The sequence below is a fragment of the Cornus florida genome, unplaced genomic scaffold, assembly GCF_030987335.1.
Source record: "Cornus florida cultivar Cherokee Brave unplaced genomic scaffold, ASM3098733v1 CherokeeBrave_3.0.0_Hap2_Chr05, whole genome shotgun sequence".
NCBI lineage: Eukaryota > Viridiplantae > Streptophyta > Magnoliopsida > Cornales > Cornaceae > Cornus > Cornus florida.
The window spans coordinates 84479332-84505052 of NW_026775575.1; the positions used below are offsets into that span (position 1 = coordinate 84479332).

The 25721-nt window shown below is 35.5% G+C and overlaps 2 protein-coding genes and 1 pseudogene across 2 annotated transcripts; all 3 read right to left on the reverse strand.

Moving 5' to 3' along the window:
- Nucleotides 1-224: 224 nt before the first annotated feature.
- On the reverse strand, nucleotides 225-3237 carry LOC132307261 (probable polyol transporter 4). The gene is made up of 2 exons (XM_059804975.1): nucleotides 2826-3237; nucleotides 225-1945 (listed from the first exon to the last, which is right to left on the reverse strand). Exons 1-2 carry the CDS (start codon nucleotides 3055-3057, stop codon nucleotides 582-584), a joined length of 1596 nt encoding a protein of 531 aa, XP_059660958.1. The 5' UTR covers nucleotides 3058-3237; the 3' UTR covers nucleotides 225-581.
- A 3986-nt stretch (nucleotides 3238-7223) lies between these two features.
- LOC132307262 (eukaryotic translation initiation factor-like) lies at nucleotides 7224-18413 on the reverse strand (annotated as a pseudogene).
- Nucleotides 18414-18908: 495 nt separating this feature from the next.
- Nucleotides 18909-20659, reverse strand: LOC132309596 (uncharacterized). Its single transcript, XM_059807887.1, has 4 exons — nucleotides 20164-20659; nucleotides 19672-19917; nucleotides 19375-19581; nucleotides 18909-19273 (listed from the first exon to the last, which is right to left on the reverse strand). Exons 1-4 carry the CDS (start codon nucleotides 20657-20659, stop codon nucleotides 18909-18911), a joined length of 1314 nt encoding a protein of 437 aa, XP_059663870.1.
- Nucleotides 20660-25721: the final 5062 nt, after the last annotated feature.

Below are 25721 nucleotides of genomic sequence, written 5' to 3' on the forward strand. Positions count from 1 at the left end.
CCTGTAACATTTTTGTTGACAAGGAATTGCTTGTCATTGGAGCAAATCCAGCTATTCCTGATTATTGTTTCTAACTTCATCATTGGAGCAAATCCAGCTATTCCTGATTATTGTTTCTAACTTCATCATTGGAGCAAAAGGATTTGAACAAACAACAAAATACTTGAAGAGAAAAATGAAACCAACACCTAGCAGATATTCACCTCAGTATATAGGAGTTCAAATGTTTGCAATTAAATTCATTTGCTTTTATTGATTTTTTTTGCGGAATAAATGTACATCTCATTTTCTTCATACAAGTTCATGTATACTTGTGATTGTCATAAAATACACTCAAATAACATGCTACATGCTCTCCTATAGCTTGCAGCTGAAGGAAGCTCACTTTGTTTTTATCATAGATGCTGCCAATAGTTGCCGGCAACAGTTCCTCTTCAAATCGGAGCACAGGAAACTCCGGGATAGTTCAAGCTAAGGACAATGGTATAAATATTACAAAAACATCACATATATTCTCATCGTCTTTCAAGCCAGTGAGAAAGCTATAGGTACATCATGTCTGGGATTGAGCCACCAGAGACTTATTGTTTCTGCACTAAATGCTCAACATCTCCAAGTTCCACTTCACTCCCTTGCCACTCGTATTCATTTTGAAACAGCAACTCAATCTGCTCCAAAGACTTTCCTTTTGTTTCTGGAACAAATGCGTATACAAAAGCAACTGAAAGGGCTGAAATTGCAGAAAAAATGAAGAAGGTTCCAGCCACTGTAATTGCACGAGAAACAGAGAGAAAAGACATAGCAACTAAGCCACTGCACACTCTGTTACCCACTGCCCCAAGTGCTGTTGCTTGAGCACGTAACCTTAAAGGGAAGATTTCGGATGTCAGAACCCAGCAAACCGGACCAATTCCAACAGAAAAGAAAGCTACATTTCCACAAACTGACAATACTACCAATCCAATCCCAGCAGGTCCTTCCCTCAGTAAAGACAGTGAAAGACCTAAACTAAACAAACACACAGTCATGCCAATTGTGCTTACATAAAGCAGTGGCTTTCTTCCAACTTTGTCAATGAGAAAAATAGCAACCAATATGAATACAGTCTTTGCAACTCCCACAGCAACAGTTGCAGCAAGAAGCGTCGAGTTGCCCTTAATACCAGCATCTTTAAAAATCTCGGGGCTGTAATACACCGTAGCATCAATACCTGTAATCTGCTGGAAACACTGGATTCCAAATCCAGTGACCAGCATCCGGCGAATTGCAGGAGAAGGAGTCAACAGCTCACGCCAGACAGCCTTCTCTTCGTACTTTTCTCCAGTAGTATTTCCAGCAGCCATTTGTATTTCTGCAAGTCTCTCCTCCACCTCTGCCTCACTCTCATTTGTTTTCAAAAGCACTGATCTTGCTTCTTCCACTCGGTTCTGCATGACCAACCACCTTGGTGACTCGGGGATTATGCACAGAGCAAAAGCAATAAAGACTGAGGGCAGAACTCCCACGGCAAGCATTATCCTCCAGTTAGTGTGTGCTGGAAGACCTGAAAATGCATAATTAGAGACATAACCAAGTAGGATTCCAATATTTATGAAGATCTCTGGGAATGAAGTGAGGGAGCCTCTAGCAATGGTTGGTGATATCTCAACTATGTAGACAGGGGCAATCATGACTCCAAAGCCAATCCCAATCCCAGCCAACAGTCTTCCTACCATTAGTATTTCGAATGAAGGAGCAAGAGTCATTATAGCTGCACCTGTTTGAAAGATAATTGCAGCTAATCCCATTGTCCATTTTCTACCGATGGCATCAGATGTTCTTCCACCTGCTAAACTACCAAAAAGAGAGATGACGCTCAAAGAACCAACAAGAATTTCCACTTGCACCTCTGTTATCTTCAGATCTTCTTGGATGAATAGCACTGCTCCACTCATAACACCCACATCTGCAGATTGAAAACCCGATAATCAAAATGCAATCCACTCAACAACCAATTGTGAAATGAGATAATACCAAATCCAGCTATGAAGCCTTCTCTAAAAGTTTAAAAGTTTCTAATTGATGTATTGGAATCTGATGCAGAGAACATCAATTAACTGAGTGACTAAACCCATAATTAACCATGAATTAAATAATTGTTACACAATTTATCATTGGGGTGAAGCTCCTCCGAGGTCATGAAAAGAATCCACTAGCCTTATGTAAAATAATTGTTCTGTCTTCTGTCATCTCACTTGACAAGATAGGTATTCTTGTGTACCCTCTTCTAGTGTCTAGCCAAAGGAAATGAGTAAAACTAAGATACTGAAAATTGTATAGGAGACACTCCATGTCTGGCACGAATTAAGCAAACGAGTTGTTCTGCTGAAACTATATTGGGTAAGTATATGCTGGAATCGTGCCAAAAAAAGTTATAAACCAGCAATATTCAGTTATGGACATTATCAATAAACCTATTTAATTTGAAATTGGATAGATCTCCTACATTTTTCTGTGTTAGCCTATACTTCTCGCTAATTATGTTAAGAAAAAAATAAATTTTGTTCATATTTTTTCTTTCTCAAACACCCATGTAATGAGCCTACAATTAACCGTATATCCCCAAATTTCAAGTGTCAATAAAGAACAAGCCAAATAGGAATCTAAGAGTCCCAATCAATCATTCACTCTGTATAGTTTATGTGAAGGATCAAAAAGAGTTCAGATTTGAGAATTAGCCACACAAAGTACACAAAAAAGTGGTGAATACATTTTTAAGTGTGAGATTCAATCAGTCAAAGCATATCAAAATGACTACACAGACATGAAATGTGAGAAATACTAACCATAGCCAAGAAGAACAGAATTTAGGGATGCAAAAACAGCACAAGCAAAAACATATTTCTTGGTACTGTTGCTTCTGCTCCTTTTCTGCTCATGATGATGTTGTGAAGAATCATCACCACCATCCTCTGTGAGCTCAGAATCCATCCTCTTGTACTTGTTCTTACTTCCCAAAGAAACACCAGACAAACCCATCTCACCACTCCCATTTTCTTGGATACCCATCAACCCCATCTCTCTTTTCTCTGATCTATGCCTGTATTCAACCAAAACCCAGAAAAATACAGCAGACCCAGAAATCCTACGGGGATTTGAACCTTAAAATTCAAAGCAAAACCCAGGAATTGGGTTCAGATCTGAAAGAGAAGGAGACTTGAACAAGTGGGACCCCTTTTTTTTTTTGTCATGTGAGCAAACCTTTTACCAATGAAATGGCCCACAATACACAATTCACACGTTGACATTGCACTTGCAATAAGCTTAAATAGTGCTTTCCAGGTAACAGCTGTCTGCGCAGTAATATAATACTACTTCAGTAACAAAAATAAAAGTAATTCAATTCAAGTTGGAAGATGATGTAAGAACTATAACAAGTATGGAATCCACGACACCACATCATTTATTTATTTTTATTGTTAATCTTATAGTTTGTAAAATATTCATGGAAATACTATCAAATCACATGTATATATATATATAATGATAGAAACCGAACTGTCGGTAAATTATAGAGTAAATACTAAAATATGACAAGTTGTAGGAGAGGTTTGAAAGAAATTCTTAGTTTATTAATTTCAAGCATTTTAAACAAGTGAGGGGACACGAATTTAGATTTTTGAACAGTTAATTTATTAAAATATATATTTTTTTTAAAACTTAAATCCCATCTTTTGGTATGAATTTTGATATTAGTTTCTTTTTTTAAAAATGTTTGATATTGATTCTATTTTTAAATTTTTTGTTAGTCAAAAATAATTTACTAAGCAATGTTAACTTTTAAATTTATTTTTAACAAAATTGTAAAACTACCTTATTACAAACTGCCCTAATCAATAATTATTTGTTAGCCAAGCTTTTGTATCCAATCAACTGCATCGGATAGGCATACTGGCATATATTTGGTTCTTTCAAGGCCACTAAAAGAGATATGGATTAAAATATGATTGGTTTTGGTAGAAAAACATTCGGTACTAAATTATCTTCCAAATATATTTGGCACTGAGTTTAGGTTTTAGGCTTTAGCTGGACATTGTCCAACTGTAAGTGCTCTTTGCAACTGTTCCAAGAATTCCTAACGACAGACGCACCATATAAAATGCAGGGAAAATTACAACATACTTCTTGAGATTCGTTGTAATGACAGTCATATATAAGTTAGTCTATTTTTGAACAACGACACTCCTTCAGTTTTGCTCCCTTTGACAAAGACACCCTTAGTGGTCTGACATGTGTTAAAATGACCTAAATGCCCCTTGACTTTTGAAATGGCACTTTTAAATAGTAAAATTACCAATTTACCTAATCTAAAATGTCTAAAATAACCTTTCATCTCAAGCACCTACCCACAAAGCCTCCACTCCCTCTTCGCAGCAGCAGCACCAACACTACCACCACCACCACCTCTTCTTTCCTCTATTTATTCTCTTATATATATATACACACATACACACATACTTGTATTACACACATACACAATTATATACACATATAATTATAATCCAATGACAAAAAATTTCTCAAATTAATCACAAAAAATTTCTATCCAAACCAGTTTCAATGGAGACCCCAAAACTGTTGAGACACTATTTTTCTCTCCAACCCCAAATTGTCGTCGCCGGCTAAACTTGGATCCTTAACAAAATCACAATCAACACCAACAGTACCAGCAATGGATGATGATGAATCAAAATCAGCCCCCACCCCCACAACAATCACCCCATCAGCCTATGTATTACCACCAGCAACCATCGCCTCCAGCAACAGTGCCACTGCAGAAGCTCCAGCAACCATAACAGTAACCGCAATACTCAGCCGCCACTCAGCCCGCTAGCGCTGACAAGATCCATTCCGTCTAGATAGCACCGCCGGTCCCAAGGCGACCTCCCTCGCCTTCGCTGTCGACTTTACAGGCCAAACCATCGCTAAATTGGAGCTTCGTAGTAGTCAGTTATCCTCTCTCGACCTGATCACAGCCCGTTCCTTCTGAAACTCGAACGTGATACAAGCACCGCTGGCGATGGCCCGATCAAGGCGTTGGACTACACACTCCGAGCTTTGAATTTGTTTGAGCTATGCACCATCAACGGTGAGCCGGACCTGACAATATGCCACATCTCACCTAACCTCGATCTCAGGCGAGTATTTAAAGAGAGATAAAGAGGATAGAGAGAGGGAGGGTAGAAGGGCAAAAATGTCCTTTCAAGATTTTGATATTTTACAATTAAAATCAATTAAATATTGATGGGCAATCTCGTCGTTTTCAACCTATTAAGGATCTGTTTGGATCAAAATTCTGACAGGGGTGTTATTGTTCAAAAAACGCCCAACTTATTTATGATTGCCATTATGTCAAATTTCAAGGGATGTCATTGTAATTTATCCTAAAATGTACCATCGTACCAATAAGATCTAGTCCACAAGATTATATAATTATAAAGTTTTTTTTTATTATTATTTTTTATATATCCCATGTGAGTGGTACTAGGAAGATACTTATCAATAAAATTCCAACTTTTTATTAAAAAAAAAAAAAAAAAAGGTGGACTGATTGCAACAAAGATAGTTTGGTATAAAATAAATTTGGGATAATTTTACAATTTTTTTAAAAAAGTTATCTTTTTATAAAATGTTAGGTTTATCCAAAAACATTATTAGAAGTTAATTTATAATACAACACAATTTTACAGGAAAAGAAAAAGGAAAAAGTATCAATGTGATTGAAATTGTTGTTATGAAATTAAGCTTGCCTAATAATGTATTATATATATATATATATATATATATTCTTGGAATAAGTTATTTTTTTTACGAGAGATTGCAATAGAAGAAAGAAAATTCATTTTTTGCTAGTAAAACCATTAAGCAACATTTATGGTACTAGTGCAAATTTACTGTTACAGTTTGGTGCTTTGGACAAATTGATGAATTGTTGGTGTGTAATTTAGTGCAAGTTAAAAAGTAGTCACATCAAATAGATCGATTTCCCACGAATGGCCGACACCAATCGTACGAGGACTGCATGCAATGTCGTGTGTAAAACCCACGTTGTCTCTGTCATTCAAAATTTGTTCCCATTAGTTTCATTCATTCATGCTATATATATATATATATAGATAGATAGAATTAGTGTTTACGCCTTTACGAATTAAATAGGAGAAAAATTAGTTCATAGGCATCAATCAGAGAAAAATTAGTTTAAAGCCACCAATGCAATTGAATTTGAAGTAGGGTGTATTCAATTATATGAAACTTTTATACTATTAAATATAAAATATTTGATTCAACTCAAGTATTCGATTGTAGGGGTGAATTCATTTATGCCTAAAAACACAAAAATTCGATGCGTTGTAAAATACAATTATACAATATCTTATGTTTAAAGTATCGAATTGGTGACTTGGATTAAAATTGAAATAAATTTAATTAAAATTTTGTCCAAAATACCGATTCGATAATCCTACACAACATAAAGAAAATTAATTTTTAATTATGTTAAGTTGTTAACTCATCTAAAACAATAAAATAAAATAACTGATAATTAGTTACACCACCTTGATACAATTGGATTCAGTACCTCGGCCGTGCATAATCATCCACCGGTTACACTCACACATGACAGAAATTTAGCCTCATGCAAAGCCCATTGTACTCGTGCCTAAAATTTGACTTGAACTCCTCAAATTCTGGGTTCATTGTGTTTGAATGTACCTTAAAGTTTTCAAGGAGAACAAAGAGAGAGACATGTAGAACACAACAAAGACACTGACAGGAAGGAAGGCAACCGTGTACAAGGCAACTTTTGTCCATTGTTCCTTGCTACGTATCATAAGGGCGATGGTGGCCGCAAATGACAACATCAGGGGTAAAAATGTGGATCCTAACATTAATTTTTGTACAAGGGAGTGCTTTAAGTCTCTTAAACGAAAAGTCGAGGTAAGAATTGACAAAAATATAACTAACGAAGTTAAAGTGCATGTAAGTGAAAGGACATTAGTCTTAGTAAAGATGACGAACAAAGGATTGTTGAGAAGTATTGGAATGCCTGTTTGATCATTTGAACCTCCAGGTACTGTGTAGGCCGCAGTAAAGACAGTAGTGGCAATGAGCACATCAATAATGGAGCTATTTTCTGATGTAACTTTTATCCATTCTTGGGCCTCTGTGTGAAGTTTTTCAGTCTTCAGAGCAAACAGTCATTCGGAGCAAACAGTTGTTCAGCAGTTTGCCCTCTACTACCTTTCAGACTACTGCAATGGTAGAGCTATGTCATTTATGAACTTGAACAGTAAATAACTCAGTCCAGAACAAAAATTCAAAAAAAAAAAAAAAAAAACCCCTACTAGGTCTCATGTGAGGCCGCTTGTCCCGAACTACTTCGGCATATGATTTAGCCACACTCGAGAGCAAAATCTTTTTTGATGAAGACCCCAGTATCACCACCGATAATATACAGCAAAATCACATATTCTCAGCAGCTCCACTTATATCACAAAGTGTAATACAGTTGTCCTTGGCTCAAATGGGGTGTAAATGGAAGGTGCATTTGTGAAAAGTGAAAATGATGGCAAACGTTCCATTTATGAAATTATACAACTTGAAAAAATCCAAGGATTTTGATATCTCAGCTCGCTAGAGTATGCTCTCACAGGCCTCAATATCCCTTGTTCAGTAGAACTGGAAGTGATAATCCTTATTCCAGCTGCAAATATTGTTTTCCGGAACCCCTCATCCTTCACCTTTTTCAGCACCTCCTTCAAAACCTTAAAGTTCAATCCCCAAGCCAAAATTAGTTTCCCAATGACCTCACCAAAATTATTAGGTGCTTTTGTTATATCAATGCCGATATCATCCAAAGTTGAACCATATACCAAACATCCAGTCCCTAGCTGTGAGGACCTTGGCAATCAAGTACTCCAGAAGTTTTGCAACTGGCTCCATGCAGAGCGGGCTTTTCTCCAACGCCAGGGAAATGGCTTCTTTGACAACCTCGGGGTGGTAAGCTGGGGAGTTCAATTCCTCCACACTCTGTAATGCTTCATCTAAAATGTGGACACTAAAATATTCCTCCCAAAGAGGTGTTTTTCTCCAAAGTTTATCCTGATTCAACCTTGCTGCAGGAGCCATAGTTTTCTACAACTAGAAGCGCATACAAAGTTGGAACAAGTTTGGAAGGGGCAAGAACTTGGGATGCAGGGTCCATACCAAAACCAAAGTTGGGTGAACAGACAGGAGTGCCACCACTGCCTTGCAGCAGTGCACTAGTCCTACCACTAACAAGACCACCACTACCCTTAGGAAGCAGTTTTAAGTTGTAGGCTTGCCAATCAATGGTGACTGAACACGTTCAATGGACTGAATAGTTGAAACATCACCCCTTGACGGTGACCAGGACCTAGGAACTTCCCAAATGTCATTAGGGCTGTAAATGAGCCCAGCTGAGGTTTGTAGTGTTCGGGCTCGGCTTAGATAAAGGATGCTCGAGCTTGATCTCACTTTGATTGGCCATGATTGAACTCGGCCCGGCTGCGCTCGAGCTCGTTTAGTATACAAACTAAAAATTAAATCCCATGATTTCCATCTGTATATATGAATATCTGTGTATATATATACCCACCGATCTTAACTTTCATACCAATCTTGCAATGTTTCATCTTCAAACTTTCACACTCCCGATTTCAATCAGTCATGCCATTATAAAGAGAACAGAAGAGAGAGACCAGTTGAGGGAAAGACAAATACAAGTAGATAGAGAGAGAGACCAGTTGAGGGAAAGAGAAACACCAGTAGTGAATGCTTTAGCTTGGAGATTTTGCTGTTACTGTGTTCGTCGGCTGCTTGGCTGCTATGATCGGTTCAGACTTCAAAGAAAGATGTGATTGGGGATTTAGGGTTTAGATGAGATGTGGTTAATATGTTTATATAGATGGACCTTAGATATGGGCTTGTTTGTGTTTAGACTTTATAATTTGTTTGGGCTTAGTCTATTTTATTTTTAAAACGATTGGTTACATGTATATGGATTGGAGTTTAGGTTGGGTCTGGATGGGCTAAAACTTTTAAGTAAAAAAGAGAATGTATGAGACCAAACTTAGAAAGAAAAGGTATTTGGATGTTGCTTGGGCTGAAGTTAATTTTAGCTGAAGTGGGTCTTGTAGAACATAGCTTTTGGGCTAAATTTAAGAACAGTGGGCTGATATATTTAAGGTACAAGCATGGTTCGCTGTATCGGCCGATAGGCGACGTATCAGCCAGTTCGTAACCCTTTTTCAAGGATTTAATACCATTACACACCTCCATGAATTGACCAGTTTATAACGATATTCGCCCGAGTCCGTTACACCTCGACCACGAGTGATACCGCGACTGCGAACCATGGGTACAAGACATATTCACGAACTTACTAATGAACTTTGTTCACAAACATGTTCACGAACTAACGAGCCGAGCTCGGGGTTGTTTGAGATTGACTCGTTCACTAAACGATCTTGGAAATTTTGTTTGAGTTTGGTTCATTTATCAAATAAACGAACCCAGCCGACCCCGAACTATTTGTCGAACGTTTGGCTCATTTATAGCCCTAATTGTCATTATCAACTTCGGACATCCCAGGCATCTTCCTGGTTCCTGGCATTCCAGGCATCATACCCCCAGCTCCAGGACGGTTAATGAGGAAGCCCCTAGGGCTGATACTCCCCGGACCACCAGAAACAATACCACGACTATTTCTCGTGGATGCAACCCCAAATTCTTTTCTGCCTCTGAATGGATTCCAACGATGGTTTTAACTCTAATTTGTATAGTTAAGGAAAAGACTACAAATTTAGACCAACAACTTTGATGAGCCATGAGAGTTTACCTCTTCCCTCCTGGGACCCAGTTATTTGCACGAAGATCGAGAACATCCAGAACCATGAACCTCATACGTGGAGCCAGCTGGGGGTTCGTTGACAATTCTTTCAATCGATTGAAGTAAACATCATTAATACGCCATGAGGTAGGGCTTTCATCAAGCTGTTTGCCTATGGAGTTGAAGAACTGACATATAGCCTCAACATTTACCTCTTCCGGACAAGTCTTACTATTATGTCCTAAAAGCTCCTGTTTTACATAACAAATAATTATAAAACATACAGAAATAATCAAGAAAATTCAAAATATTGTAAAACAGGGTAGGTCTAAGATGAGCTCCAGCAAGAACCTGAACAATGTGATGAACAATCTTTTCCACCACCATCCTCTGCTTCCAAAGCTCCCCAATTAGACGGATGTTTCCAAGTGTGCGAAGCTTGATCATTCTTTCTTTATCTCTCCGTTCCAACACTTGCTCTGGTGCAGTCATCTGCCTTACTTCTGCCCATAGTTTGTCAGCACCTTCAAATGCCTCTTGGCAATTATTCACGAGGACTCGCTTAAAGGTGATTTCTTTCCCTCTTGCTTCATCAGGTGTAAAACTGGGGAGCATTTCATTGAGATAGGAACACAAAAGAGCAAACATTGGGCAAAATGTGGGTTCCAGCATGGCCTTGTCAACTATCAAGGAGATTACTCCCTGCATCACTAGCAGAAGCAACATTAGATTTTACAGTCGCAATAAAAAAAATTAACATCATTATAGAAAAAATTTATATATATAGATCAGGCACAAATATGTAAGAAAAAGACGAACCTTCAGAATATCAGCTGATGTGATCGCAGATTCAATTAGCTGACACTTGAGAAGATCAAACTTCTCTGGGGTTAGCTTGTTGAGTATACTGCGCGTCAAACAAGAGACGGTACTCAGCATGGGTTTTTGGCCTAAAATGCAAGTCATCTACAAATACTTATCTTTAGTTTTATTCAATCATTAATTAGAGACTGCTGTCAAATAACGTGAATGCAGTTCTGCATGAAATTATTAGTTTCCACAGCCAGTACTTCTTTTTTCCTTGTTATCTTTCTCATATTGACAGAGAAATCTCTCTCATAATACAATATAACATTCGTAAGCCATGTTAAAATCTGCAACTTTGAAAAGTGAATTATAATGAAACCAGTAAATATATAAATAAGATATGGAGTATAGCTAGATTCATAATATTTTATTTTGACATGTAAAATATGCATGAGCAGAGAATTCAACTATGTCATGAACTAAACAATATGTACCATATCCACTGAAAGCCGAAGACAGCTCCTGTAGAGATGGTTCATACACCTAAACAAGGACACTTCACACATTTAGAAGCATCGACACAATATGATAAATCATCATCAAATGTTCACATTCACCTAATTCAAGGAGCATCTTTTAAAATTTCAGGATCTTCACTACTTTTCAGACTACATTCTGGATTTTTTCAGGAATCAATTGTTGCCAAAAGAAGGTTGCCAATGCAGATATTAGGAAATCATATAATAGACCTTCAACATAAATTACCCTCTTACTGTCTTTAAGGCACATTCCTTCTCGGAAAAATTCCCCCTTTGAGCAGACCATGGAACCTCAGCCTTAATTAGAGCAGTAGGTCCTACCTGGTTCAAAGACAAGACATGAGTCGTTATTAATGCCAAAAAGCAATTATACAAGCACAACGGCCGAAATTGTAGTAAAGTAAGCCGCTGAGCCATGATGAGGTTAGGCCATTATGGCTTGTTTAACAACTATGCCTCTAAATTCCTGAGATTCTTTCTAGACATTTACCACATATGCCTAATTCAGTTTTATCAATCAAAACAATATCATCAAAAAGGCACACTAAGGTACCACATACCAAGTGTTTTGTTAATTCATCCATAACTAAAACAAATATTATAGGGATTAATTAAATTCTGATACATGATATAAACCTATATCAATTATAAAATCACTTATTTTAGTTTAAATTCATCTATGCACTAAAATGACTGTCAATAGATGAGATGTGGATAATATGTTTATTTAGATGGGCTTTAGATATGGGCTTGTTTGTGTAGACTTTTCTATTTTATTTTTAAAATGGTTTGTTACATGTACATGGATTGGGTTTAGGTTGGGTTTGGATGGGCTAAAACTTTTAAGTTAAAAAGAGAAGGTATGAGCCCAAACTTATAAAGTCAGAAAAAAATGGTGTTTGGATGTTGTTTTGGCTAAAGTTAATTTTAGCGGCTAAAGTTAAGAACAGTGGGCTGATTTCTTTAAGGTAGAAGACACGCTCACACAAATATATATATTCATGTTCACGAGCTTATTAATGAACTTTGTTCACAAACATGTTCACTAACTAACGAGCCGAGCTCGGGGTTGTTTGAGATTGACTCATTTACTAAACGAGCTTAGAAATTTTGTTTGAGTTTGGTTCATTTATCAAATAAACGAACCCGAGCCAAGCTCTTATTGAGCTGAGCAACTGGGCGTTGGCTCATTTATAGCCCTAATTATCATTATCGACTTCGGGCATCCCAGTCATCTTCCTAGTTCCTGGCATTCCAGGCATCATACCCCCAGCTCCAGGACGGTTAATGGGGAACCACCAGGACTGATACTCCCCAACAATACCACGACTATTTCTGTGCTTGCTGTAGCACCAGGATGCAACCCCAGATTCTTTTCCCCTTCTGAATGGATTCCAGTTATGGTTTTAGCTTTAATCTGTATAGTTAAGGAAAAGACTACAAATTTAGACCAACAACAAATCTAATAATAGCATTTGATGAGCCATGAGAGTTTACCTCTTCCCTCGTGGGGACCCAGTTATTTGCACGAAGATCGAGAGCATCCAGAACCATGAACCTCATACGTGGAGCCAGCTGGGGGTTCGTTGACAATTCTTTCAATCGATTGAAGTAAATATCATTAATATGCCGTGAGGTAGGGCTTTCATCAAGCTGTTTGCCTATGGTATTGAAGAACTGACATATAGCCTCAACATTTTCCTCCTCAGGACAAGTCTTACTATTATGTCCTAAAAGCTCCTGTTTTACATAACAAATAATTATAAAACATACAGAAATAATCAAGAAAATTCAAAATATTGTAAAACAGGGTAGGTCTAAGATGAGCTCCAACAAGAACCTGAACAATGTGATGAACAATCTTTTCCGGCACCATCCTCTGCTTCCAAAGCTCCCCAATTAGACGGATGTTTCCAAGTGTGCGAAGCTTGATCATTCTTTCTTTATCTCTCCGTTCCATCTCTTGCTCTGGTGCAGTCATCTGTCTTACTTCTGCCCATAGTTTGTCAGCACCTTCAAATGCCTCTTGGCAATTATTCACGAGGACTCGCTTAAAGGTGATTTCTTTCCCTCTTGCTTCATCAGGTGTAAAACTGGGGAGCATTTCATTGAGATAGGAACACAAAAGAGCAAACATTGGGCAAAATGTGGGTTCCAGCATGGCCTTGTCAACTATCAAGGAGATTACTCCCTGCATCACTAGCAGAAGCAACATTAGATTTTACAGTCGCAATAAAAAAAATTAACATCATTATAGAAAAAATTTATATATATAGATCAGGCACAAATATGTAAGAAAAAGACGAACCTTCAGAATATCAGCTGATGTGATCGCAGATTCAATTAGCTGACACTTGAGAAGATCAAACTTCTCTGGGGTTAGCTTGTTGAGTATACTGCGCGTCAAACAAGAGACGGTACTCAGCATGGGTTTTTGGCCTAAAAGGCAAGTCATCTAAAAATACTTATCTTTAGTTTCATTCAATCATCAATTAGAGACTGCTGTCAAATAACGTGAATGCAGTTCTGCATGAAATTATTAGTTTCCACAGCCAGTATTTCTTTTTTCCTTGTTATCTTTCTCATATTGACAGAGAAATCTCTCTCATAATACACAATATAACATTCGTAAGCCATATTAAAATCTGCAACTTTGAAAAGTGAATTATAATGAAACCAGTAAATATATAAATAACATATGGAGTATAGCTAGATTCATAATATTTTATTTTTTGACATGTAAAATATGCATGAGCAGAGAATTCAACTATGTCATGAACTAAACAATATGTACCATATCCACTGAAAGCCGAAGACAGCTCCTGTAGAGATGGTTCATACACCTAAACATGGACACTTAACACATTTAGAAGCATCGACACAATATGATAAATCATCATCAAATGTTCACATTCACCTAATTCAAGGAGCATCTTTTAAAATTTCAGGATCTTCACTACTTTTCAGACTACATTCTGGATTTTTTCAGGAATCAATTGTTGCCAAAAGAAGGTTGCCAATGCAGATATTAGGAAATCATATAATAGACCTTCAACATAAATTACCCTCTTACTGTCTTTAAGGCACGTTCCTTCTCGGAAAGATTCCCCCTTCGGGCAGACCATGGAACCTCAGCCTTAATTAGAGCAGTAGGTCCTACCTGGTTCAAAGACAAGACATGAGTCGATATTAATGCCAAAAAGCAATTATACAAGCACAACGGCCGAAATTGTAGTAAAGTAAGCCGCTGAGCCATGATGAGGTTAGGCCATTATGGAATATGGCTTGTTTGATGCCTAAGTTTGCCTTTAACTACTATTCCTCTAAATTCTTGAGATTCTTTCTAGACATTTAGCACATATCCCTAATTCAGTTTTATCAATCAAAACAATATATTTAAAAAGGCGCACCAAGGTACCTCATACTAAGTGTATTGTTAATTCATCCATAACTAAAACAAATATTATAGGGATTAATTAAATTCTGATACATGATATAAACCTATATCAATTATAAAACCACTTATTTTAGTGTAAATTCATATATGCACTAAAATGACTGTCAATAGATAAGATGTGGTTAATATGTTTAGAATTCAAATTGACACCATCACTACATCCCCTTTACAAGTAGATTTCTTAGAAGCTTTTAAAGCACTCAAAACCTCATTATCTTTTAATTCAAAAGCCGTCTCCAATTCTTGGACCCTTGTCTGGTAAATGACCACAAGTTAGTATATATTCGAACTCAAAAATAGTTATCAGATTCACAGTTCACTTATGGAACGTGTGATAAACATACATTCAGTTTCTTTATTTTCTCTTTAGCCTTGTCAAGCTTGTTAAGAGAACAAGCCTCTCCACTTCCTAGAATATTGCACTTGGCCATCAATTCTTTGTAACTCCTGTGAAAAGTAACAGAGGTATGAATTTAGTTGTTTCTAACATGGAAAAATATAAAGTTAAAAGGTGCATAAATCAAATAAAAACTAGCAAGCACCCATAAACATGGGAAGAGTGGGAAAAGATAACAGAGGGTTGAGAATGCTGAATACCACAATTGCAATAGAAATTAATTAAGAGCTTACCCCTAAATTTGAATCCAATAACCATAATCAAAGTTAAAGAAACAACTTCTATTCTTCCTCTTACTCTTTTCTTTTCTTTTCTTTTTGTGTGTGTCATGTGGAGTGGGGAAACTCTAATCACTTTTGACTCACCATCACTTATTGTTTTCATGACACCTCAACTGCAACTTAAAACAACTGTAAAACTCTACGAAGCATAAACACGAAAACAGGATACAAGCACAACGCAATACATATGTGACAATATGAAAAATTCTTAAAACAAAGAATTAAGCTATGAATACAAGGACACAACAATATATATATATATTGATGTACCTACATATAAAATTGTGATGTTTGTGGCTTGAATTTGGTGCCGGGTTTATGACCCGACGACCCGTTGGATGAGATTTGTGGGGGCCCAAGCCCACCAAATTAGTATTCTCTTGTAGCCCAATATATAAGGGCATTTAGGGTTTGGAGTGGGACATCCAAAGACACTGAAAATCGCATAAAAAAGAGTGAGAACGAGAGCTAGGGTTTGGGGGCTGAAATTTGTAATCTCCGAACTTTTGCATAGTGAAAACTTTTGCCAGATCTTCACCGTGGATGTAGGTTTGGCAGAACCACGCTAAATTTTGGTGTTCTTTGTGTGTGGAATGTTTACTTTCTATTGTGTTTTGTTATATATCTATATACAAATTTAAAATAATATATAACTGTTTGTCATGTTACAAACATTTTCTTACACAATAAAAATAAAATTATGCCAAACAAGTTGAGAATACTATTGCAAGGAATTTTTTTGGACTAATTAGTTATTCAATATTGTATTTTAAACAATTATACCATGATATTATACTTGAAAATTTTATATTTTAATGTTAAAGATTTGATCAAAATGTGTCTCGAAGTGTCTAAGAAGTATTGGAAACATGACCAAAGTATCGGAAACATCAGATATGTGTCTAAAATTAAAAAAAATAACAATAATAATATTAATTCCAAATTATGAATACTTTTAGAAAGTATCCAACATGTATTCAAGGAGTGTCAGTGGGATCATGGACAAAATTCAATTACATCCCCCTTATAGAAGTGTCTGACCATTCGTGCTTCATAGACAAATACAAACCAGATGGATGCAAAACAATTTGCAAAGAAATTTGTGGCCATAGATTGTCGGTTAGGAAGAATCCCTCCTAAACATGTAGTCCACCCTCTTCAACAGAGTAAGCCACAGACTGAACCAACCCTATTACTGTGCGTGGAACAAAAACTCATCAACCAGAATTCATGTGGATAAGCCACAGACTGAACTCACTTGTTACGGATAACTAATGACCTCTTTAAAATGTCAACTGTGTCTTTGGTGTTGGCCTCATTACCTAGGGAAGCAAGCTTCAAAACCTCTTCTTTCTCTAAGTTCAAATCAGACACCCTAAATTGTAAACCGTGTAACAACAGTAATCAACAAACAATCATATAGAGATTATTAGAGAACCAAAGACATATATTACAAAAGGTTTACTTTAATCTAAACAATTTCACTTACAATTTGAGTGATGCGAGCTCTTTAGCCAATGCCATGTTCCTTTCCTGAAGCCTTGTGCATTCCAAAGCCGATCTACCAAGTTCCTAATTGACAAAGTATATGAGAAATTTTCTATCAACAACACAGTCAAACCACAATAGAAGGAACATATGCATGTGTATAATTGGCACATATGGGAAGGGAGTGAGTTCATAGTTCACATATAGGAGTACACGTCAAACAAGAGCAAACAACCATTCACCTCAGATTTTAAAATAAACAACTGTTGAAAACTTGCTTTCTGTTTCAAAGCTTCATTCTTTGATGCTGCCTCCTTGATGGCCTGCTCCTTGCAAAAGTACAGCTGGTACATATATTGTCTAATCAGAAACTCCTTACAAAATAAGAATTTTTTTTTTTGATAAGTATAAAATAAGAAATATATAAAACTCAAATAATTGAGTGTGCGAATAAAAAATAAAAATAAAAAATCCCTCCTTTTCATTTTTGAGAAACAAGCCAAAGGAATTAAAAGATGAAGCAAATTCCTAAATCTAAGGTTTCATGAAATTAAAATTTTGACAAATCACTACTTGCACAAGGGACAAGCAAGATGAAGGTTTGCATTTCTTCGGGTCTGAATAAATAACCTACAATACAAGTTCTAAATTTCCCTAATTTTCCTGCCTTCTACTTCAGAGACAAATGTGTGGTAATTCAACAAGGCCATAACAAGCAGGACAGCTAATTGTAAATGCACAGTTCAGTAAAGTTTGGGCACTATGTGAGAATAAGGTTCCATAAAACATAGAATATAAGATTCAGTATTAAAATTTTTAATTCCCATTTTTTTTACGAAATTTTCAGAGAAACCAAACAGATTATAAAGAACTATAATACCTCCTCAGTGAGTTCTTTGACATTTTTCTGTTGACTCTCCAAACCAGAACAAAGTCCCTTAACCGTGGCCTCCAATTTCTTGATCTCTCTGCGCAATTCTTCAGGATTTTCTACGCAAAGAGTCGGATCGTTGGCATTGCTAACTGATTGGAAATAAAGCCGCCCAACGTTAACCTCCGAACAGGTCTGCTTGCACACAGGACAGCTTTTCTTCTCCCCATTCGAACAATACTCGAACCATTGTTGAATACTAGGGTTTCATAAAAAATAAAAAAATAAAAATAAAAATAAAAATAAAAATAAAAAATTGCGTTATAACCGGATAATAATCGATCAATACAGATAATATATATACGTGTGTGTGGACTAACCAGAGTTCGTGAAAGACGTGACCGCAGATGGAAATGGATTGGAGGTCTTCTACGATTGGCTTTAGATCCTCGTAGCAGATTGAGCAAATGGTCTTGGCAAAGCTGTAGTTGCCGCCACCCATTTCTCTCCCTTCACTTTCTCTCTCTCTCTCTCTCTCTCTCTCTCTTCCCTCAAAGCGAATCTCTTTCCCTCCTCTGTCACACTGTATTGTTTATGGGGAAAGGTCACTCTGCGAATCTCTTTCCCTGCTGTGTCACTCTGTATTGTCTATGGGGAAAGCTCACATTTTAACTCCGTTACTTGTTGTAGTACGACTGTACGAGGATATAGGAAGCACAATCATAGTTAGTAAAATATGGTACGGGAAAAATACGGGTACAGGTAAGAAAACATACGAATATAATTTGATATTTTTTTAAAAATACGTTTAAAAAATTCGACAAAAAAATATAAAAACGTAAAAATATAAATACGTATGTATATAATATGTTATATATACTAGATCAAAAATTCGGCTATACACATCTTATTATTTTTTTATATATCATATATTTGTAAAGAAAATAAATAATATGTAACAAATAATAAAATAAATATATTACAATTGACACTATCACAATAATCATAAAAAAGAAAAAAATAAATAAACTATCTAAATATAACGAAACAATAACCATATGTCCATAACATGATCAATTTCATCACAAAATTAATGAAAAAAATTCTAATTCAAATAATCAATTATGTTACCCAAAATAAAAATAAAAAATTATTCTAAATTTAGATAACACCATCTAATTAAGAAAGATCTTCATTATTAGTGACTATATCACTAGAAACGTCATCGGTTGGCTCTAAGGAATAATCCTCCAATTCTTCATGATCAACATATTCAAGATTGTCACTAAGTTTGTCAAGATTAATTGGCTCCAAATCTTGTGCTTCGAGTGTCTTGAATTTTTCCATCATCATTGTGTTCATTCTTATGTATACAAGATTGTCTAACATTGTAGGTGCCAACCTATTCCTTTTCTTTGTTTGCACAACTTCCCAAGCACTCCAATTTCTTTCACATGAAGAAGAACTGCAAGGCTGACTCAATATACGAATGGCATACTTTTGTAGCACAGGAAGACAATCTCCACAATAATCCCACCAAACTCCTACACATAATAAAAAATAATAATAATAATAATAAAACTAAATATATAAAGCTTATTATAATTTTAACAAGATATTTTAAAAAATAAAAATAAAAACTTACGAGGATGAGATGTTTTTAACATTGTCTTTGCTGTATTTGTGAATAAAGTTGTGGTCTTCATACGGTAAAATTGCAGTTCTCGAATAAAATCTTCATTTTCTTCTTTAATAATAAAATTTCCTAACATAAAATCTATACCGTCTTTCATTTCACGATTTTCTCTGAAGTCCTCGCTACACATGAAGGCAGGATTTAAAAATGCAGCAGCTGCATGTATTGGGTGGATTACATTTTCAATTCTCCGTTTCTCATATAACACCTATATCTGCATGTAATTAGCTTAATTAATACAACAACGTTGTTTAATAGTTTCTTTTGCCCTTTCCATCGCCTCATACAAATATCCTGTAGTTGAACCATCTCCATCAACCAAACGAAGAACTCTAACTAAAGGCTCCAGAGTTTGTATTACTTCTTTCCCTTTACTCCAAAACTCAACACTTTGAATAATACTAGCAACCTTTAGTCCCATCCCTCTTTTGTTGTAATCCAACCCCCTCCATTCAGAAGATGCCACAAGTAATCGCAATCCATCTTCAACTTCTAAAATTGATTGAACCATCAAAAAATTGGAGGCAAATCTAGTCGCACAAGGATGTTTGAGTTCTTTATGATTTGTGTGCTCTCTCATTAATGACAAAATAATAGTGTACTTGTACAAATATGTCACAATTAATTTTGCATCATCAATAATATCATGTATCCACAAAACTTTAGAATAAATATTTTTCAATAGTAGCTGAATCCCATGAGCAGCACATCGTGTTTTATACATACGAGGGTACTTACCAATAAGCATGTCACCAGCTGATTCAAAATTTGATGCATTATCAGTAATGAACTGCACAACGTGATTAGGTCCAATATCTTCAATTACTGATGACATAATATCTTTTAGATAAACACCTATTTTTGTATCCTTTGAAATTTCAAATGAATTCATAAATACTACCCCACCAGGTGAATATGCAATTATGTTGATAAAGGCACGTTGCTTCATATCACTCCATATATCTGACATTAGTGTGCAACCTGTAGCAACCCAAGTTTTCTTCACATTCCCAATGTATGCCTCTACTTCTGTCTTAGAATCTGGTATTAGCTTTGTGCGTAAAGTTGAGTAACTAGGTAATTTGTATGTTGACCCAAATTCAGCAACACTTTTCACGAAATCAATAAAAGATTGAGTCTGAACCACATTAAATGAAATATTATTCAAAATAATGTGCTTGGCAAGTTTTTTATCCACCTCACTCTTATCCATCTTCTTAATTGTTTCTGGCATGGTAGATTGTTGTAAGCCCTTTGAAGATGAAGAGGAAAAATTAAAAGACCCACCTTACTCAACATCAATTGGAGTAACTGTAATTTTAATTTTTTTGTTCGGACCACCAATTGCTAAAAATGCAGCTGCTTGAACCTCTTGAGGTACTTTTGAACAAATTTCAATGTCTCTACCTTTTACCCCAGATAAGTGTGATTTGACTCTTAAAATACCTCCAGGATAGTTTAAGTTACAATACTTACACATGAAACGACCTTGTAATTGTTCAATGTGATCCCAAAATGCATCCCTCTTTTTTCCCATCTTTCCTTAATAGCCTATATATTTATAATAAATTCATAAGTATATAATGTGATACTCTACTAAAACATCTAGGGAGTGTGGTGATTTACAAATTTCTAAAATAATAACAATAAAGATACAAACAAAATTTAAAAGATCTCACAACAAAATAAAAAATCTATAAATATCTACAAATATCAATAAAAGCTTATAATTCTTCAATATTATAGTATTCCACAAGTATATATACATATATCTCTTTCATTATTTTGATTAAAGATCATACAATGGAGTGACAACAATAAGAGATTAAAAAAAAAAAAGAAAAAAAAAGAAAGAAAGAAAAAGAAAGTGATACCTTGAATGTAGAACAACTGAGTGAGAGAATGGTTACAACATTTCCCAAGATTGCACAACGAATAATATTATTTTGATAGCCGTGAAGTTTGTGACTGAAAAGAAAATAAAATAATTAGGTTACGAATTAAACGGAGCGACTAAAACGAATAAACGAATAAACCCGTTAGATAAGGGGTAATGGAAAAAAATACGTATTTTACCGTATCTTTCAACTCTAATCGACAAACGGAAATATTTTCTCAAAATTCGTACGTACGCGTTTAATTCACGTATCATACGCGAATTAACTAACTAAGAGCATAATAACTCCGTTATTTATACTATAGTACGACTGTACGAGGTAATATAGGAAGAACAAATAGGAACACCATCGTAGTTCCACGTATACGTGGATAAGATTCTTTTCATAAATTGGTCTCGGTCGACAAATTCACAACATACGTATATAAATATCATGATCCTTTTGGGTACCTTTGCACACCAAATTTTAGTACTTACATGGAAGGAAATATATATGTATCATGTAATTCGTCTCAACGAGTGTATGATCTTCTTCCTTTGCCTCCAACCTTGCCTTGATTGGAATATTAATGATGGGATTAATTTTAAAGATATTGTAGGTACTGTTAATGTATACATTTTCTATGTAGACTAAAATGCCCTTACTGACACATTTTATAAAATATATAAAAAAGTAAAATTTTGTGAAATGACTAAAAGAGGTACCAAGAAAACTCACCAGAATTAAAAATATATAAAAATAAAAATATGAGAGCATCTTTTCAACTCCTTTGAGACATCTTATAAATCTCCATAGATATCAGAGCATAGCAGACCGTGATACAGTGAGAAGAAAAAAATAAAAAATTCCCAAAACCCGATTACAAATCAACACCATCCTACGCACTGTCGACAGTGCACTGCCGATTCAGTCCGGCTTCATTCAACCTTGCCACCGCCGATTAATCTTTGGTCGCCGTTGAACTCACTACCATCGTTGGAGTCGAAACTATTACAATTATTGCTCGCTGCCACCGTCTCGGTAAACTCAGTGCTTCATCGCAGTCGATAGTCCATGCTCGCCGGTAAGAACAAGTCCTCCATGCTCGCCGATGAGAACAGTCCCGCGGCTGCCGGTAAATTCAGTCTCGCTACTCCTTGCATTCCGCCGTCTTGTCTAGACTCAATTCATTGTTTCCGGTTTATGCTCGGCTGTTCAAGCTGCTTTTATTCGAAACCCAACTCTGAGACTCTCTGACTCATCTGACCGGGTCAGCAAGAACGGCGGTGAACAACAGTGGGTCTGGTTCTTACTGGAACTGCGGTGATTTGAACGGCGACGAAGCAGCGGTGAAGACGGGCTCGTAATACGATTTCGTCATAGCATATGCTTGAAAGATGAAGTCCACGAACCAAGAATTTCAGAAATCTATGAAGCAAGGTGGAGGAGAAAAAGGGTGTTTGGTTACAGATCTTTCCTTATCCCAAACCAGCTTTAGACTGAACCAGTTCAGGGTCAACCCGGTTTTGGGGGTGGAGGGTAAGGTTTGGTATGGGCATTTTTGGAAGAATAAAAGGGTAAAATGGGTATTACAATACTAATTTTTGATTGAGGGTTGTTTTCGCACAATTTCAAAAGATCAGGGGTGTTTATTGCACACCTTTTCAAATAAAGTGTAAAAGTACTACAAAAAGTATACTTTAAAGATGTTTTCTACACTTTTTTCTTTTTTTCTATTACATAGCTTGACTTTCTTTTTTTCTATTACATAGCTTGACTTTCTTGTAACGAGGATTATATTTTTCTGAGATATTGAAAAGAATTTTTTTTTTTTTTTTTTGAGTTTTTTTTTGCGGTATATAGCTGGTAATAGCATGTAAATTTAGGGATGGCAATTGGGTAGATATGAACGTTTTTTGAACGGTGTTTTAAATGGACTGGGTTTGAATGGATAAGTAATTTATTTTTAACCCGTCAATGATGGGTCATAAATGGGTAAAGAATAAAAAAAAATGGTTCAACCCGTTCTAACTCCTTTTTTTCTTTTTCAAACGGGATCTTTTGTGATGGCAAATTTTCTAATATTGACTTCACAACAAATTTAAAATAAAAAACGAAGTTTTATTTTTATTTTTATCCTCAAAAAATGTTTCTTTGACTACCATATTAAATTGAAAAAGACAAAGACTAACTTAATTCGATAAATAATTATAAAAACTGACTTATCTGGAAAAAATAATAATAATAAAAAAATTAAAAAAAAGTGCAGAATTTGAAAAATAATTCTTTACTTAATTCCATAAATATTCTGTTGTATCAATTTACTTAATTTTATTTCTTTTTTTTTTTTTTTTTTTTTTTTTTCAAAATATGAAGTCGACACCGTGGTACACCACGCATAGCAGTTAGTTCTACAAATTATATTACTTGAATCATAGGCACCATCTTCAAAAAAAAATAAAGTATAAAATTAGACATTTTAGACACTGGTTGCTTCTTGTTAGCTACCCAAACTATGATCTTCTCACTAAATTATTTATACCATATGCCAAGATAGACTTTAAGTGAAGCAGTACCTTTTGTAAAGAAACCCAGTTCAAAAGTGTTACCTTGAGAGCGTTACCTTGAGAAGTCAGGTTTAGGTTCAGTCTTCTCACCGACCAAGGGCCGGTTTGGATTGACTTTTTGAAAGTCGTTTTTGGCTTCTAGAACTCAAAAGCCAATTTTTTACCGTGTTTGAATTTCAATGCTGAAGAGCTTCAAGTATGTGGAAGAGCGTTTGAGTGAAACTGGGGAGGGAAGCTTTTACTAAACCCTCTTCCTAACGGACACGGAAGTCTAGGGTTTATAGTTGTAATGAAACTTTTATAATTCTCATAGTACCCCATGTTTTATTAGTAAATCGTTGTTTATTCTTGGCGTATCCCAAATAAATCTCCCATCACTTAGTGATTGTTGTCTTCTAGGGTTTCTGCTCACATTCAACTTCTTAAGTTTACTCTTGACGATGGCAGCAACACCATGCGATATGGCCGGACCACTCTGCAGCCTCCAGTAAGAACGAAAAACCATCTTATCTTGAAGGGTCTTTTGTGAATTTTTTATTAGGTTGTGTTTGTTCTTCAATTTTGGATATGAACAAGTATAATATTATCAGTTGTTTTGATATTTTACCTAATGATCTGTCCTAGACTATGTAGCACGGATACGGACACGATATGACACAGATACGTCTATACTTAAAATTTTAAAAAATTAGAGCATGGGTACGGAGTGGACACGCCTATATATAAATATAAATTGTTATTTTTATACATCGATTCACTTATTACAAAACTTTAATTCATCTATAATTTTTATACCAAGAGTTGTTCTAAAATGAATTAGAAAATAAAAGTATGTCATTATTGTAATGATTTTTATATGATATATACTAGTATTTCACTATTTTGTCATGATAGTATTCATATTATTTTCAATATTAGTGGGTAGACTTACGTTAGAAATGTTTGAGAAGTGTCTACGAAGTGTCTGAAAAGTGTAGAAGTGTCTAGGGAGTGTCGGAGAAATGTCCGAAATAATAAAATTAATTTTTATTTATGAACACGTATTTGAGGAGTGTCCGATGAGTGTCGATGTCTGACACGAGTACGGCTCTTTCGCAGATTGTTCGTACTTCTTAGGTCCTAGAAGTAAAAATAGCCATTTAATGGTCTATGTTTTTTGTTATTATTTGTTGATGCTATAAATCTGAAGGGAAAACAATCAGTGTGGAGAGAAAAGAGAACTGATGGTTATTAACTTACATTATCCCTGTAGCAAATGTTATCAATTTTTTTTTTTTTTTTTTGTCTCGCATTGAGTATAGTACTCTATCAGATTTGAGAGAGTTTTTACTACAAATTGATGTAATTTGAGCCGAGTTTCCTTGCTCAGTTGATATTCAAATCACGAATTATTCATCTTTCATGGGTTTCAAATTTCCATTTTTCATTCACCAGTTTTCAGATGAACAACCATTTCAGATAGAGCATTCATTGGGGTTTCAATTTCTTCTTCTTCCATTTTTTTCCCCAATAGATTTAATTCTACCTAGTTTAGATGTTGTACTTGTTATTATTGGTTTTTCAAATGCCAAATTTTCTTTATGATGAAGTATTAATTTAGTGAACTATCAATACTCTAATGGGGTGTATTTTTTTATTTTTATTTTCACTATCTTCCCTGTTGTCATCCTATTATTCCAGATTATGTGAAATTCCATGAATTAAGATGGGACTCTCCAATATGAAATTGTGAACGATGAAAATTTAGTATGGATTGCAAGTTTTTGGTTATCAATAATGGAAAATTGATAGCAAACCTTCCATGTGCTAATGACATGCTAAACTGCCATCATATAAATTTTGGAATATAAAG

What these genes read in the sequence shown, in the direction of transcription:
- LOC132307261 (XM_059804975.1), bottom strand. Translation starts at nt 3,057, where the DNA reads ATGGGGTTGATGGGTATCCAAGAAAATGGGAGTGGTGAGATGGGTTTG. An exon ending in TTCTGTTCTTCTTGGCTATG is followed by an intron (nt 1,946 to 2,825) that starts GTTAGTATTTCT and finishes TTCAATCTGCAG; the next exon opens with ATGTGGGTGTTATGAGTGGA.
- LOC132309596 (XM_059807887.1), bottom strand. Translation starts at nt 20,659, where the DNA reads ATGCCAGAAACAATTAAGAAGATGGATAAGAGTGAGGTGGATAAAAAA. An exon ending in AGCTGGTGACATGCTTATTG is followed by an intron (nt 19,918 to 20,163) that starts GTAAGTACCCTC and finishes AATCAATTTTAG; the next exon opens with AAGTTGAAGATGGATTGCGA. An exon ending in AAAAGAAACTATTAAACAAC is followed by an intron (nt 19,582 to 19,671) that starts GTTGTTGTATTA and finishes CAATACATGCAG; the next exon opens with CTGCTGCATTTTTAAATCCT.